The sequence below is a fragment of the Amblyomma americanum genome, chromosome 10 (genome assembly GCF_052857255.1).
Source record: "Amblyomma americanum isolate KBUSLIRL-KWMA chromosome 10, ASM5285725v1, whole genome shotgun sequence".
NCBI lineage: Eukaryota > Metazoa > Arthropoda > Arachnida > Ixodida > Ixodidae > Amblyomma > Amblyomma americanum.
In genome coordinates, this window is record NC_135506.1 from 43,702,633 (window position 1) to 43,719,403 (window position 16,771).

General features: G+C 45.5%; 1 protein-coding gene across 2 annotated transcripts in view; it reads right to left on the reverse strand.

Moving 5' to 3' along the window:
- Positions 1–16,771, reverse strand: part of Ddx1 (ATP-dependent RNA helicase Ddx1) — a 42,861-nt gene that overhangs the window by 17,494 nt on the left and 8,596 nt on the right. The window contains exons 8-21 of one of the 2 annotated variants that reach the window (XM_077640912.1): positions 16,193–16,269; positions 15,008–15,080; positions 13,564–13,640; positions 11,308–11,334; positions 8,722–8,775; positions 6,826–6,886; positions 6,209–6,267; positions 6,010–6,086; positions 4,638–4,698; positions 4,466–4,537; positions 3,911–3,937; positions 2,595–2,684; positions 1,691–1,741; positions 372–446 (exon numbers count right to left, since the gene is read on the reverse strand). In XM_077640912.1, the coding sequence (XP_077497038.1) occupies positions 372–446; positions 1,691–1,741; positions 2,595–2,684; positions 3,911–3,937; positions 4,466–4,537; positions 4,638–4,698; positions 6,010–6,086; positions 6,209–6,267; positions 6,826–6,886; positions 8,722–8,775; positions 11,308–11,334; positions 13,564–13,640; positions 15,008–15,080; positions 16,193–16,269 (881 nt within the window). The remainder of the gene's footprint in view (positions 1–371; positions 447–1,690; positions 1,742–2,594; positions 2,685–3,910; positions 3,938–4,465; positions 4,538–4,637; positions 4,699–6,009; positions 6,087–6,208; positions 6,268–6,825; positions 6,887–8,721; positions 8,776–11,307; positions 11,335–13,563; positions 13,641–15,007; positions 15,081–16,192; positions 16,270–16,771) is intronic. The other variant, XM_077640913.1, reaches the window with a different exon arrangement.

The window sequence follows — 16,771 nt, forward strand, 5'->3', positions numbered from 1 at the left end:
TAAAATTTTTTAATGAAAGGAAAACATGCCTGTCTCACATATCTTGGTGAACACCTGAACCGGGCCTTAAGGGAAGGAAATTGAAATGAAAATTGGTTTTAAGGAAAGGAAATGACGCCTGTCTCACATTTCTCCCTGGGACCCCGTAAGGGAAGGAGAAATCCGCCCGCCCGACCGCCCACTTGAGGAGCCGCACCACGTTTGCTCCCAAATGCCTTTCACAATAAGTCAAAGCATTCCCCATTTCTGCCCCTCACCCCACAACTGTGATAAGATCAGAAATTTGCGGGATACCCCACAGGAACCCATTTCAGATGCCCGTCGGTATTTTCTGGGACTACATACTGACAACTAAACTGAACATCACTCACGACATGATGCACTGTCTCTGGGACACTGTCTTCGCCCTTGAGGTCCACCCAGGTTGGGAAGTGCATGAGCCGTTCCTGAAAACAAACGCATGTTCGGCATGCACGTTTCATGACAAAGAGGAAATGGGCTCTTGCAATTTCGAACTGAAAGTGAATTGAAAATTTGCCCAAATTATGTGCAGTTCAAGTTAAGGCAGGTCCTTTTAAAAAAGGGGCCCTGCAACACTACTCAATAAAGTTATGGTACACCTTGGATGTTAAATGAGGCCGCTTCACAAACACCCTACAGTAGTTTTATAATGCGTTCAGTAAAAGCAGAGTTATCTGCAGTCAAGATTTAAACTTAAGCGTCTTCGCACTTTTCTCTCTCCCCAGACCACTTTTTGCACTCTCAAAGGTCGGCCTTCCTCCACCAACCCCGCCCGCTGAACTGCAGACGCTCAGGGGAATCCACCGCGAAGGCGGAGCCTCTGATATGCCAGCATGATGGGGCTGATTTATCGCAGCCGTAGCAGATGTGCGACATCTGAAAGAATCTATCTAACAGCCATTTGTAAACCTAGATACATAAATGCATGAGATGAAAGAAGGTGCAAGTATCAAGAGCCGCCGGAAAGGGCTCGCCAACTTTCAAGTGTGATTGTGCGTTCTCTGCTGCATGCAGAACAGTATTATTTGGCTCAGACGCTCATGACAACACAGTGTAGCGATTGAGCTAGTTCATATGCTGCGCTCAAAACTTGTTGCAGGGTCCCTTTAGTGCATGTGATGTCCACGTGACCAAAGTGACACTATAAATAAACCTCAGTTACGAATTCAGTGAGTTCAAATTAACAAGATTTCATTGTACACTGTGCAATTCACATGCAGTAGCACTCCCACAACACTAGGCTCAATGCATTTGAATGCTGCTACCCACTCGTCTTGCAGATAACATACACTAACGTTTCTCGTCTAACCTTGAAAGTGCTCTCCATTTATTTCCATTTATAGTACTGCTCACTAGCAGTTCAGAGACACTGAGTATTTTCTTACTGATGGTGTCACTACTGATTAGTCAGTAATACCAGCAGTCTCCCTTCTTCCTCCTCTACCATTCATGCCTCTCCCCTTCAAAACTCTCTGCAGAGAAGAATGCCTTATCTGTGACGTCAGGGCAAAGAACTGCAAGGCTGTACCGCTAGATAAATTCTGTGACTTTCACGTTTATGGTCCACGGAAAAGACAAAACCACTCAACATGCTGGCATCAGCAATGCAATTACATGCGCATGAAAACCAACGCCAAAAAGTCATGCTGCTGACAAATTCCCCACTCACAGCCAGCTTCTTGACCTCAAAGGAGTGAAGAGTGGCCGAGCACACCATCATCTGGTGAGGAAATAAAACAAGACAGTCTGATTAGGCCTAAGCTTGCATCGCAGGCATTATTTGTCACGCATACAGCGGTGGACGATAGGGCAACTAATCAAAGGACGAATTGCGATGGCATATAAAGTGCACCGTACACTGAAACCTAAGGACTACTTTGTGGGACTGTAGAAAAGCTACCTGCAAAGTGGCAGTATGCCCTAACCGTATCCCTTTTAACTGGTAAAAGGCATGACGCCTGAAGTATTCCATGAAGGAAGGTACAGGTGGAAGCTTTCACTGACGCAGAACGAAAGAAATCTTTTTTCATATGTGCCATCTAGGCAACCAGCGGCTAATAGTGCAGCCCCGAAGGCACTTCAATTGGGTTCCGGCTGCTCTATTAGGCCCCATAGTGAGAAGTGCGCGGTGCATGACAACGCCAATAGTGCAGCAATGCAACAAGATGGAGCCAGATATGCCAGCAACGTGGGAATGGTGGCTACGGTGCATCAAGGAAAGCGAAAGTTTGCTGCAGCCAGCCTAAGCTGTGAAGCCACCATGCTGCAGAGAAGCTGAACAGCGTGACAACAATAAGGGTACATTCATGCAGCTTGGAACATGACTACTGTGTCAGCTTGGGTACTGGTGCCTGCAAACAGGGTGGTGGTTGGAGTACGCTGGCACTGGCAACAGGAGGAGGCTGCTCCCTTTCCACAACCCAAATTTTCAACCAAGAACTGTGTTGTGCACTCTTAGCCTCGTTACCACGCTAATCTGTCTATTAATTTGACATGTCCGACAACCACACAAGCAGAGACAGCATCGGTTTCTGATGCCCTTGTCAGGAGCCTATTTGATAAGCACACCTTACCTGCAGGCGACGCCCATCAGCCGTAAACTGAGGTATCTGTCGGTGAATGCGGTTGATCAGGTCGCCATTCCCTTGGTTCAGGAGACCGTCCTGCAGGCAATGAGTGACACAGCATGCAAAAAGTAACACTACGGCTGCTTAGTCAACCAGACATGCACATACTTAAGTCAGCATTTAGCACAGCTTCTGTTTTGATATTGCAAGCATGCTTTAAATAATTCTGAAACACCGTAGAGTTGTGGCACTGCACAATGAATTTTTAATACGAACTCCAGAAAAGCGCATGCACCATGTAGTTTTTCTTCCTGATCTCTCGGCATAGGCGCCAACTTATGGCTTCTAAACATTTCGTACACACTAGGGCCAAGTTATTCTACCATAGACTAAGCAGGCCTGCCAAATCTAGGTAAATATCTGCAAGATTTCCTAGCAAACCATGCACACATATTTGCATCTGTGGCTGCCTGGGGCAAATTTTTACCACGACAGCCACAAGTGGGCTCCAAGTTCTTGTGTTATGCCAAATCTTCGTGCCATGCGTCTCCTGAAGTTCCACACACTGATGGCATCAGGGACCAAATTGTTTGCACGAGGCCCCCCGCTTCCTTAAACTGAGTGGTATAGTTTTTTCTGTAAGCACAGAAACCTCTCCGCAGCACGATGTGTCGCTGCTTTTTTTTCCTTCCAAGTTATCAAGCCAACTTCAAAAATCCAAGCACCGCTTCAATGCAAATTCCGCATTTCAAACCAACAACTGTCAGCTGAAAGAGATATTCCGAGTGCATATCGAACACTTCAAGTGTGTCGTCGTCCCATGCCTGAAACAACTGACAGGCAATTTTTCAGCCAATGCAGGGGCCAACAAATAATCCTTTTACAGAATGCGTTCTTAAGATGTGGAACTTCTACCATACTTTTCTCTGCAAGAAGATTGATACAGCAATACATTGTAATGTAACAAAACAGCCAGTCTGGCTCCTTAGGTGTGCATGGTACTACAACTGAGAAAGCCTACGATAGTACAGCAGATTTAGAAGCCAAGTGCATGACAAACATGAACACAGGGGAGCACTGAGACACTGTGAAGCATTGTTTTACTGATGCAGATGCACTTTACCAATGCATATTTCCTGCACAGGTTTTTCAAAAAAGCCAAAACGCTATCACATTTATCGTGTCGAATAACGACCTTTAGCAGGCCTACCTTTTGTATTACACTGGGAAGATTACGTGAAAACCTTTACAAAAAGTAATTGCAGTGAAAGCTTGTTCACTACAGCCCGGCTATCCCCCCGAAATAGCAAGCACACACTTACCGCCTCGTCGAGGACGAAGAACCGGACCTGGGAGAGGCAGCGCAAACAAAGGTGGTTTTAAGAACGCCTCTGTTCAGGCGAGATTCTTTCCACTAAAGAAAGCTTCAAATAAAGAAACAGCCTTTTTTTTCTGCTTTGCTATATTTAAGATGCAAACTGATGTCAATGCAAGCCGATGTCACTGCTGAAATATTTTGTTTCTCTTTAATGAAAAACCAAACCTTGCTGAACACCAGGCATCGCCACCCAGACTGCCTCAGCACAATTTGGACCTGACATTTCAGGTAGCATCTCAAACAAGGTGAAATGCAAAATAAAACTGTTCACGCCAGCCATGCACATTTAAACAAGGCAGTCAAACACATTAATCACAACCTTATGTAAGCATATTCAAAGCATATATGGTTAAGCTTGCTACATTACCATTCTTCACTCAAATTTGCTGGTTTGAACAAACTGTCAATTATGAAATGGGCTTGTGACAAATTTCTCACTAGCTGAAGAAGAACCTAAAAGTTAGTTAAACTTTGGGTTCCACGTGAACAAGCACCTTACCTGAGTGAGGCTGAGCTCTCCCGTGGCTATCAGGTCTTCGAGACGACCGGGTGTTCCCACAACTATGTCCACCTGGAGCACAGCATCAAGACGTCAGTGAAAACGATGCGACTTGCACAGAGTCAGCGGCCTCGGAAAAGCACTTTGCATAATGGATCAGTTTATATCATACCCCATTCCTCAGAGCTTCAACCTGCTCTTTCACAGGGACGCCTCCAATAATGAGCAGCTCCCTGCGGCAACAAGAAAGAGTTAAGATTAGTTGACCTGACTGCGGGCTTCAGGCAGTCGTAGCTATTCTATAGGGATTACAATAAAATCGTTCACTGTATTTACCCAAACAGAGCATGACCACGGCAGATTCCTTTCATAAATATTAATCCGGCTTCACTTCGGAGTACTGTGCCCCTCTAATGGCCAAGCTGTCGATTTTGACAAAAGAATATGTAGGCATAGCCATCGTGTTCGATGAAGGGCAACATGTTTAGGTGGTTACTGCGACAACACGTGCAGCTGTGAGGCACAGGCATGCTTATATTTAGCTTTTTGTTGTCATCTTACTGAAGGGTACCGATGCCAGGTTTGGGGCAAAGTGCTACGAAGCAAAGCCGACTTAATTATGCGAGGGGCTTAATGTAAAGCAATGATCCCGTCTACCGGCTCGGAGCAAAAAAAAATTACTAAATTATTTAATAACACTACCTGAATTGCAGTGAGTGGGAAGACTTTTCACTTTCATTATCAATGAAAAAAAAAAAGCGTTAAACTTGAGTAAATAGGTACATCTGCCATAACCTGATGGTAAAGATGAACCGCAGACAGAAAGCGAAAAGGCAGAAACGAAGCATCAAATTTTGGAAAACAAACTTAAATAAGTTAACAAAAAATGGCTAATGACTACTGGACTAGCATGCAATACATTACAGTCGGGAATGTATAGCTGAAAGAAAGCAGCCCCAAAAACAGAACATCCCACAGGCGGCGAATAAAGCTGCCAGTAGTATTTTGTATTCTTGACTTTACATGCCATCCTTGTCCTTATCCAATTCTCTTTTCACACAAAAGAAACGATCTCTTTGTTGCACGTTTCAGGAAATGCACTGTAGTCAGGTACAACGAAGTGGCTTTTCCCCATGAAAGGACGCCCTTCCAGACAATGGCATCGGCCAATTCTCACGACCCTGCCAGCGGTGAAAGGGGATAGTCCCCTCGATCCATAGACCTCTCTGTCTATTCTGGCACTGCTCCCTGCTTTATCACGCTAGCAGGGTCGTGAGAATCGTTCGAGCGATGCAATTGGCTGGAAGGAGGTCCCTTCATGGGAAAAAGACGCTGCGTTCTTAAGTTGTATCCGACTATAATATTTCCCAATGCTTTCTTGGGTCAAAAATGTCGATATCCTTCCATCTTTCCATCATTAAAAAAGCCCCGCATTTTGCCTGAGACGCCCAAAGTTTTAATCCCCACCCTGGTCTAGCCACACAAGAACAGTACGGACACCACAGAAATATGGGCAAAGGGAACAAGGCAAGCAAATTCCTCACCTGACGACTGGATCTTTCAGGTGCTTCTTGAAGCTTGTGATGCACTTCAGCGTCTGCTCAGCCAACTCGCGAGAGGGCTGTGTGGAATGTCGAAGAGAAAAGACAACAAGGCATTACGAAGCTCCTTGTAAACAAAGCCTACAACAACCATTTGTAAGAGTGCACTGGGACCACAAGACAGTGAGCGGCCGTGGCTTACCTCAATTATTATGGCCTGTGGAGCATTCTTTACACTCTTGGGGGCACCCACCGATGCTCCTAAGAAGGAAACAAAAAATTAAAAATTAAGAGCAACCGCTTGGTTATGTCCACGATGGCAAAACTCAATTATGATTACACAACCAATTTTTGTTCACCATGATTCCCCATTCAAGATAGTGCCATCTGATTTATTGAAAAAATGACACATTTAGCATTACATTCCCTTGATTCATCTTAATTCCAACGTGCTTTCTCATAATCATTTTGTTTTCTAAATCATACATTGAATGAAACTAACACTAACATTGATGCAATATGCGATTTGCTGACGAGCCCTCGGAGCCTCGTATAGTGTACTACACTGTTAGCTACTTGCCAAACAGGGTACCAAAGAAGGCTTTTGGAAAGATTTCACTGGCATCCTGCAACACAATAAACAGTGACTGAACAGATGAGCAGATCTCATGCCATGTTAATTCAGTAAGCAAACCAAAAATGCCTAACCTGCATTTACCCGTTCTAGTTAGCACAACCGAGATTTAACAGCGTTCGAACACATTAAAGCCTCTTTGGAAGAGGAAGGATACCACCCCCCCAAAATGCAACGAAACCGACCTGTGACTGTCGACTCGGCGACGCACTCCTTTTCCGCCTTTGAAATTGCCACGTAACCGTCCTAGGAGCAGTCAAAAACTCCAAATTAGCAATGAATGCCCCATGAAGACAAGGGCTGGAAACATAGTGACCAAGATCAGCTAAAGGCTGCCAAGGACTAATTATAATATTTATTGAAGGACCTTACTTGATGCAGCTCTTCAATAGCCATGCATACAGCACACACATCTACCAAAACCTTTCCTAGCACGTACTAGCTTGAACATACTGTTGCGTTCATAGGATATACAGCCGCTCATTTAGGAGGTTCCTGCCAAGCTTCAATTCCTTGTAAGCTAAAAAAAAAAAAAAACTGCATCCAGGAAATTTACCACACATTACTATCTCATGAAGCCTTTCTTCCCATACTTGTTCCTATACTACATTCAATTTCAATGTGCCTGATTACTTCGCCAAAAAATGAATACACTGATATGCATGTATCATGAAGTGTAGCAATCACCAAGTCAATTCATGTTTTCGCTATGGCTGCATGCATATTCGCCAAAGAAATACTTCCATGCTATGGAGCGAATATTTGATCTGAAAGGCTCTAAAGCTATCAATTGTTGCATTTCCCACAAACTTCTCATCACCCAGCAGAAGGGTAAGAGAAACTCAATTGTGTTTGGTTTGGTTTATAGGGCTTAACGTCTCAAAGCGACTCAGGCTATGAGGGACGCCGTAGTGAAGGGCTCCGGAAAGTTCAACCACCTGGGGTTGCACTGACATCGCACAGTACACGGGCCTCTAGAATTTTGCATCTGTTGAAATTTGACCGTCGCAGCCGGGATCGAACCTGTGTCTTCCGGGTCAGCAGCCGAACGCCATAGCCACTGAGCCACCACGATGGCTGTCAATGCCAAGTTGCTGTGCATGATGCTGAACACACTGTGTCCTATGGCAACACAAATGTGGTTGTCTTCCATTCCTTCTAGCGGTAAGCTCATTATGCCATAAAATTCAAACATAGCGCGAGAAATCCCAATTTGAAAAGCCAGTTTTGCTTTGGCAGGTTTGAGCTTACACTCTCACATACTTCCTTTTGCCATACCAGCAAAGTTACGATAGGAGAACTTCGCAATTCTTTGGTCAGCTTGTCCACAATACACTTTTCCCACCAGGCAGTGGGATAGGCAGCTTTACAAGAACAAAATATAAGTACAATTTGTGTATTTTAGAGCGCAGCTCTTAGGTGCCCATTCCTGGGTTAAGCGCTGCTGTTGGCCTCGGCGTGACCAAATGAACGAGTTTGTCAGAGGATAAAAGAGAGCGAACGATAGTGAAGTGAACGAGGAGAAAAGCAGCGAAGGAGGGAACAGCGGCAGTGTCAAGAGTAGAGAAGAGTAGCACGCTGGTCGTTCACCCAAGGTGAGGCTCATCGGCAGCGGAATGCAATGGGCGCTGCCAAAGTCGCAACCCAGAGCCGCCTCCACTGAGCACTGCGTGTTTCTTACGCGGTCGCCTCAGGTTCGAGTACCGCAGCAGCTGCGGTCAAAAATCGCATTACCAAAAAGCGCAATCGTCGGCTAATTTTTTTTTTTGATACAAGATATATTGACGTGGTTTCATTGTTACCAGGTCGACATATCATACGTTCAAAATGCACAAACTGCACTTTCATTTCGTGCTTGGAAAATCGCTTGTTCCATCATTACTGGGGCAAAGTGTATTGTGGAGAAGTCGACTAAAGCATTGGGAAGCTCACCTCTTCCAGCACGCATGCTTCGTCACTCTACAATGGCATGTTTTTCCTGTCACACACACTTGAAAAGCAGTAACAACCACCCGGATGTTGTGATGTTCTCATTCCAGTCTATCCCCATACAGCACACAACGAAAGTCGTTAATACTCACGGACGGTGGGTGCTTGAAAGGAGTGTCACCAAAGTTGAACTGCATCTCAGCATTCTGACGGCAGAAAGGCAGAACACAGACAAGAAAAGATCCACTATTAGCCACCATGAAAGAACCATAGAACATGCTTCAGAAAAACTACAGAGCAGAAACATTGTTAAAGAAATTTTGGTTACAGGAGGCCTTCCTCGGGTAATAACACCGAGTCTGCCACCTCAACGACTACAAATAGCTGCCCCCTGCTGAGTATTTACCCTTCCCCCCCCCCCCCCCCCCCCCCCGAAAACTGACACTTCCGCAGTTACTTTCCCTTTGCAAATGAAAGCGGGAACTTGCTTCCCGTTAGCACTTGCCTGCTGTCATTCCTGTAGGTTTTTTTTTGCCTGCACCGAATCTTTGCGACGTTTCTTTTTAGTGCTCTTACTAGGTCGATGACTATCGTAGTTACATTGTAAGTCAACTCGAATGTAAGTCGACCCCCCCATATTGCATGACAGGAAAAAAAGGGCGCGCCCATGGACGCATTCCACAAAGAAAATGTATCAGTCACTGGACTACTTGTCTACGCTAGCACCATTGTCCTCACTAGTGCTGCCGTCGTCACTGCTGCTGTGGTCCCTCAGCATGTCATTAAAACGTAGTCATCCAGCGAAATCCCGCACTTCGCTAACAACCGCATCACACGAAAAGCTGAAAATTTTGCCTCACTCCAGCCGCCACACCTGCATCACCCATCTTGAAACGTCGAACTTAGGGCCTGGCATGCAGTTAGCTCCTTCGGCGCAAGGAATGACAACCATCTTGAATGTAGCTGCGAACAAGCGCCAAACGCTTACAGGACCTGGAGAACTTATGACGATTGACAAAACAGGACACTAAAAACTGATAAAACGTGTACGGGGAATGATGCACGTGCCATGCCTGGTGCGGCCATTCATCGTGCTCATCTAGATTAGATATCCACCTTGTTTGCCACACCCCCTTTGGCTATAAAAGCACTGCCCGTTCAGCAATAAACGGCTTTTGTTCGCTGGCCACCTCGACTGATACGAAACGTGGCCGGCAGTCAAGCCAAATGCGTCAAACAGAGCCAAAGAGAAACTATGTGTGAGAGGCATCAGCTCTTCCATCAGCTACCAAGACACCCTGGAAGCACTGCTGTTTTGAGTGGCGGTGCCGCCAGGATTGGAACAGCGCTCCTTCCATCAACTATTGACGCTGCCATTAGTGCAGAGTGCGCAGTTAAAACTAAAAAAGAAAAAGAAAAAATATTCCAAACATGCGCACAGGCCGAATGCTACCGGGAGAACCACAGAGCAAACAAAAAATTGCAACCACACCGCAGCGTCCCTGATATTTCATATGTCTCGCCTTTATTGATGGTGCTATGCTTTGGTTTTGATTGTATGTCGACCCCCAACTATGATCACAACACGATGGTACTTCATCAGGACTATGTATCTGTACATTTTCTATGCTAGGCGTTCATTTTGTGTAGTGCACCCCAGTTCCGTAATAGCTCACTAAGGCTGTAGTATGCAATATAAAAAGCAAACAAACAAATAAACAAGCAAGCAAGCACAGCAAAGCAAACAAGCAAACAAGCAAGCAAGCAAGCAAGCAAGCAAGCAAGCAAGCAAGCAAGCAAGCAAGCAAGCAAGCAAGCAAGCAAATCGCACCAAGCACGTTCTAAAGAATGTACAGTTGCTGACACAGGGATGCGCAACCCCTACGCTCCATCAACACTGACATTCGTAGTCATGGCACGCTTAGCGGCTCTTAAAGATTAAAAGAAATTTGCATGTGGCTAATGATGACATCAAGAGTTCTCGTGGCATGACTCTAGGCACTTCACCGTTACGATGAACCCAGCTGCTTTCCCCACGACAACAGCAAGATGGCCAAACACTACACACCCATAGCAATTGGAAAGTGACCGGCTGTCGGCTGATTTAATTGACTATTAAGTCCTTCCCAGTACAACAGTGACTTGCCTTGCTACAAAACTAAAGGCAAAGAGAGTTAAGAGGGAAGAGATAACCTTTTTTAATGCGTTAGCAGCATAGCACTATTTTGGCAAAAAAAAAACCCCTCAGTGGTTAGTGCTTGTGTGAAGCCACCGCTCCCCTGTGGCCCTAGTGAAGTGAAGCGGATCGGGGAACCTTCTAGGCACTGCCCTGGCATAAGAAATGCATCTCCCAGAAGTCCACGCAGCAGTGGAATGCAAAAGTGCCACAGCAATCAACTTCAAAGATGCAATGGAAAGGCGATCAGCGAAAAATTAAGTGTACAACCAATACTGTTGAAGATATGTTGCGCTGCATCATGTGATCTTGTGTGCATCTATTTTTTTTATCCACATTCTCTTAAGAACAAAGCTGCGATTAAACATGCAAATCAGGCAGCGTTAAACCTGTAGCGATCAACTTCAAATAGCCCCAAGCTTACAGAAGGGGTGACACTGGATAAAAGTGCAAAAGCACACAAAACGTGTAAAAGAATAATGCAGGAGGACATTGCAAAGAATAACAGATTGAGGAAAGGAGAAAAAAAAAGAGGAAACAATCAACAAGGGCGTTGAGGTACCTTTTTTGATGTTGCGGTAATTTCGGGCTTAGCAGCAGACATGGTTTGGGAAAAAATAAAGACCACCTCAGCATGAAAATGCACAATCCAGCAGACTTGGAGATTGTGCACAAAATAAAGATGATATGTCCTGATGATGATACAATATGAAAAAGATGATAGGCTTGGGAACCTGAACAGACGCTGAAATAGACTTGCAGAAAATCGCCACACTCCTCAAGAATATACATTACAGTAAAAGCTCATTAATTCGAACCCTGTTAATCCAAAAACAAGGATAATTTGAACTACAGGCACTGTCCAGGCCAATGCCCATGTAAGTCTAGGCCATTGCAGGCTCGCTAATTTGGGTGCCACGGGTCTCGCACAGCTTAACTTGAACGGGCTCTTGAAGGGAGGCTGTGCCCAGGTATGACCGGCCCAACAAGCGATTGTCCATACCATCAGCAGCAGCCTGACTGCGCCCACTGCAGTGAGCAAAGGCCTCTCCCATATCTCTCCAATTCACCCTGTCCTGTGCCAGCTGCGGCCACCCTATCCCCACAAACTTCTTAATCTCGTCTGCCCACCCAACCTTCTGCCACCCCCTGCTATGCTTGCCTTCTCTTGGAATCCACTCCGTTACCCTTAAGGACCAGTGCTTATCTTGCCTTCGCATTACATGTCCTGCCCAAGCCCATTTGTTCTTCTTGATTTCGACTAGGATGTCATTAACCCGCATTTGTTCCCTCACCCACTCTGCCCTCTTCCTGTCTCTAACTTTACAACTATCATTTTCCCTTCCATAGCTTGCTGCATTGTCCTTAACATAGCGTAAAATTTCGAGCAAGTGCCCCCACCCCAGCAAGTCGAAATTACTGGCAAAGTAGGAAGGGTGGGGGTGGGGCGATATCCCGGATTGGCGCCGAAATTCAAGACGGCGGTGACATTTTCCCACCAGAAAAAAGAAAGCGCAGTGCACATAGATTTAAAACGTCCTGCTGGTCTTTCCCGCTTGAATAATGCACCATCCACGCATTCACTAAACAGCGGCACGCCATTAGTCAACCTTCCTCGAAGTTTTGCTTTCCTGTAGCAACTTCTCAAAATTCTTGTCCCATTCCCGTATCCGTTTTCGGTCGAACCTGAAGTCGCGAGACGTTTGGCAAACGTTCCTTCCGTTTTCCCAATGCCATTGTATGACCTCAAGTTTCTTCGTCACTGTGTACGAAAGCATTGCAGACTAGACAACACCAAAACAAGACAAATGGCGCGTGACGAACGGGCATGCGAATGGCTTGAAACTTAGGATTGGATTGGATCGTAATCTTGGACTGGATGGGGCAGGCCAGTGTTGCCTGGGCGCGGTCCGTGATAAGGGCGCGGAGAGAGAGAGAGAGAGAGAGGGAGGGGGGGTGCTTTCCCAGAACGGTGTGGAAATGTGAAATTAACAATGAAGTTAGGGGGTTCCTTGCATGGGTGGGGGGGGCGCTGGTTTGGAATTTTACGGTAAGCTGAACCCTTTTCATTAGCCTCCAAGTTTCTGCCCCATAGGTGAGTGACAGTAAGATACAGCCGTTCTATACTTTCCTCTTTAAGGGATACCGGTAAACTGCCATTCATGATCATCCAAATAGCCCTACTGAAGCCTTACTGCAGAGTTGCTCGCGCACCTCTCATGTGAGCGCAACGACGGACGTGACGACGAACAGATGGCCCCATCTCCAAAACCGCCACACTGAATAGTTTCACAATTCTGAGCTTCATGCCAGCCCACAACAGTCAGCCAACCAACCCCAGCTGCATGCTGTCTCGGGCGTTGATTGGCGTGTCTCGCTAGTCTATATCCTCGCTAGTCTATAGCCATTTTTTTTTTCTTGCTGCTTCGGCGCCCCTGAACATTTCTGTCCGCTTGGCTATTCCGTTCTAAAGCACCGAAACTGTATGCTCTTCACGTGTGGTTCGCAGTTCGTACAATGAAGCCTCCTCGCACGTGGTACTACCGCCTGTCAGGTGCGTGATGCAGTAGTGGTGGAGCTCCACCGCTAAAAATAGTCACTGTCGTTCTCATCTTAAAAGCAAGCAACCATGTCTCACGGAGTAAATCTACCATGATGACAGCAACTTTTGGATAATTGAAAGTTTTTTCCAGTCCCTTGACGTGCGAATTAACGAGCTTTTACTGCATACACACATAACCAGTGACAAATCCCAAATGACGCCAGAACTAAAAACAATAAAAAAAGACAGGGCTAGCTGTGAGTAGCAAAGTTGCACCTTCAACACCACAGCAGGAAACATGGGACATCGCGCTAGGTTTCCTGGAATCTTGAAGGCTTCTTTGAAGACAGTGCCTGTCAGAGAGCAAGAAACATACATACGATGAGCATTGAAACAGCAGCATCAGTGAGCATTCAAGAAAAATTTGCAAATGGAAATGAACACAGCTAAAGGTTTGTTACTTCCACCTCTTTATAGAGGCCACATGTGGCAACCATATTTCAATAAAGGAAAAATACAGAAGACATCCACTACGTTGTTTCTATCTCGCTTCTCCCCTCATGATGCTGTTGAAGCATCCGCACCAAGAGCAGAGACAGGTACTGCACCTTTCGTTCCCTCATGAACAATTATTACTACTGCGTGTGCTTAACAACAAATGAAGATGACAGACCGGCATGCAGCTGTTCTGCACTGTGCGCACGCATCCGGCTAAACTGCATCAGCTAAAGGTCAAGCAAGCACTATGCAGGAAGTGCCATTGGAAAGAAAGTTTTTTTCCGTGCTGTACATTCTCACCCCGAGGTGAAGGGGGACGTTGCAATGAAAACTACTTTGTGCATGAAATCTAACCTAACTAGGGACAGGTATGCAGCTTTTTGTGGTGGTCTCAGAAATGCATTTCAGTTTAAGCTAGATGGTAAATTTGCTGAGTAATTAAGATTAACACCCCCCGTAAAGTCATCCCAGGGGCACTGAATAATCAAGGATAAAATGCACGAGCTTTTCCAAACAGCCACTGAGTTGAGCAAAATGGGCCCAAAAACAGAGACTAACCAAGGTGCAGCCGTCAATACTAGGGCTGGATCCTTGGGACTTTTCTCTCTGAACTAGTCGGATCATCAGGCAGCCTCCTCAGAGTCACTGCTATCTAGATAGTTGACAAAATCAACTGCGGACGCAGCTGCATCACAAGGTTTTCCGTGTTTCAAGACATGTGCCACGCTAGCAAAGGCAAGTGTTCTCAACTTCTACGCTCCGCTGTTTTCACAAGCCGTTCAGAAATCACCGCTACAATGAAGAGAAAATTAAGCTGCAGTTTTCTAGCTTCCATACAGATTGCACAACAAGGTAAAAAAAAGCGCGGAAGCATTTGAAATTTGGATTTTTCATCCATCATTAGCAGGCTAACGATGGTAAATAGGTGTAGCATGAAACAAGTTAAAAACCGACACATTATATGCATTCGCAGAATGCAAGAAACACGACTGCAACTGGCTCCACAGCTTTTAAGTATGACTGCATAAACGCACTGTATTTATGCACTCCACCCGATTCTGTGCTGCCTTCAACTATACGCTCTTTCCTTTCTTACTCAATCGTCAGCGAAAAGCCCGATGCTTTGAGCACAGCAGTTCCAAAGTTGACTGTTGCTATGCCAGTCGACAAAACTGCCAAACAAAGTTCGTAAATCTTCCGTGCTCTGTCTCTGCACACATACCATTCCTTGAGAACTTGATGCTGCCATTGTCCAAGTCCAGGTAGCACCCAATCACGTCGTGCATTCCAAATTCCTGCATGCGATAGAGAACAGCGCACAATGTGTGTGTCAGTCTTCAGCTAGACACTGTCCGATTTTGACAAAGCCGAAGCAAATCTACAGCAAAGCAGTCAAAAATCATAGGAGCCGCTAGGATGCAAGTGAACATACATTTTCACACTTCTTAACATGCAACAATATACATTAAAATCTCTAGGATGCGAATTTCACGAGGTCGTGAAAAATTTCATATCGTCCAAAAGTTAGTACTATTCGAAGCGAACGAAATCGTATTCTGAAGCATGGGAAATGCTGTGCGTAATAAACAGATCTGTGTACTCGCAGTGCATGTTTATGGTTTTATGTGGCTTAATGTCCCAAAGCGACTCAGGCTATGAGGGACGCCGTAATGAAGGGCTCCAGAAATTTCGACCACGTGGGGTTCTTTAACGTGCACTGACTGACAACGCACAGTGCATGGGCCTCTAGAATTTCGCCTCCATCAAAATTCGACTGCCGCGGCCGGAAACGAACCCGTGTTTTTCGGGTCAGCAGTCGAGCGCCATAACCACTGAGCCACCGCGGCAGACCGCAGTGCGTGTACTGCAAATGGTGATCACAACATCGGCGATGTATGGGCCAATGAACGTTGGTATGGTGCACTTTGGCCCGAAGATTTTGCGAATTCGTATTGTCCTGGAATTTGTATCAATTGCATTTGTATCATCGAGATTCCACTGTAGCCAGGACCAAAAATGCAACTGAATTTTGTGAACATCGTCGAAATATCCAAATAGAAAAAAATCACTGCACAACTGGTGCGGTGACTTAAGAACTATTTTAATACATGTGTTGACATATCGAATTATCAACTGTTTACCTGCTAGTCAAGCGGTCACAAAACATCAACCCACAAGCACTACTTTACAAACTTTCGAGATACCCTTTGTCTCTAACACTTTGGTTGTCACTCTGTATAAAAATAAATTGAGAACCAAAAACTGATTCTTGAAAAATCATTAACCTTGAGTTGCTCAACATCAGTATCTCTAACCTTGAGAGGTTAGCTGTAGTGCCTGGTCAAAGCAAATTTTAAGAAGTTTCCCCTTTCATGCAACCCAATTCAAGTCCTTCATGGTCACTCACCTCTCCGTATTCGTCAAACTGGCCTCCAAACGACTTCTTTCCAGTGCCACCATAGCCGAAACCTTGCTTGTCAGTTCCTGCAATGGACAGCACAGATAGCAACGGCAGCTGAAGACCCTTCCAAACCTGCTCCGATCCTAGAAACTGCTGGAAATGAGGTAAACACTTTGGTTCCAGCCACGGTATGCTCTTTTTCTAAATGGACACTGTGGAATGACAACACAACAATGCAATTCACATGGTAACATGGTACTGATTCACCATGGCCTCTTGCTCTAACTGCATAATGAGCTAAGTTGCCAACCAATTTTTCAGACTCAGCGGGACAGTCCGAAAAAACCAACAACTTAGAAAAAATTAATTTGCTGCAAAAAAAAATCAAACTTTCTGTTTGAAAGCGACGACATTAGATTGTATCCGAGCCCGAGCAATGCTTTCGTGTCTGCACCCATGTCCATTCGCGATGTGGCCACAGGTCATATCGCAAACCTGCCACAATGCGTGCCGCGAGTAAAGTTACAGGAACATAAACACGAGAAAGTCTGGTTCCCAAGGCAACTACGGTTGCAAAAGACAAGG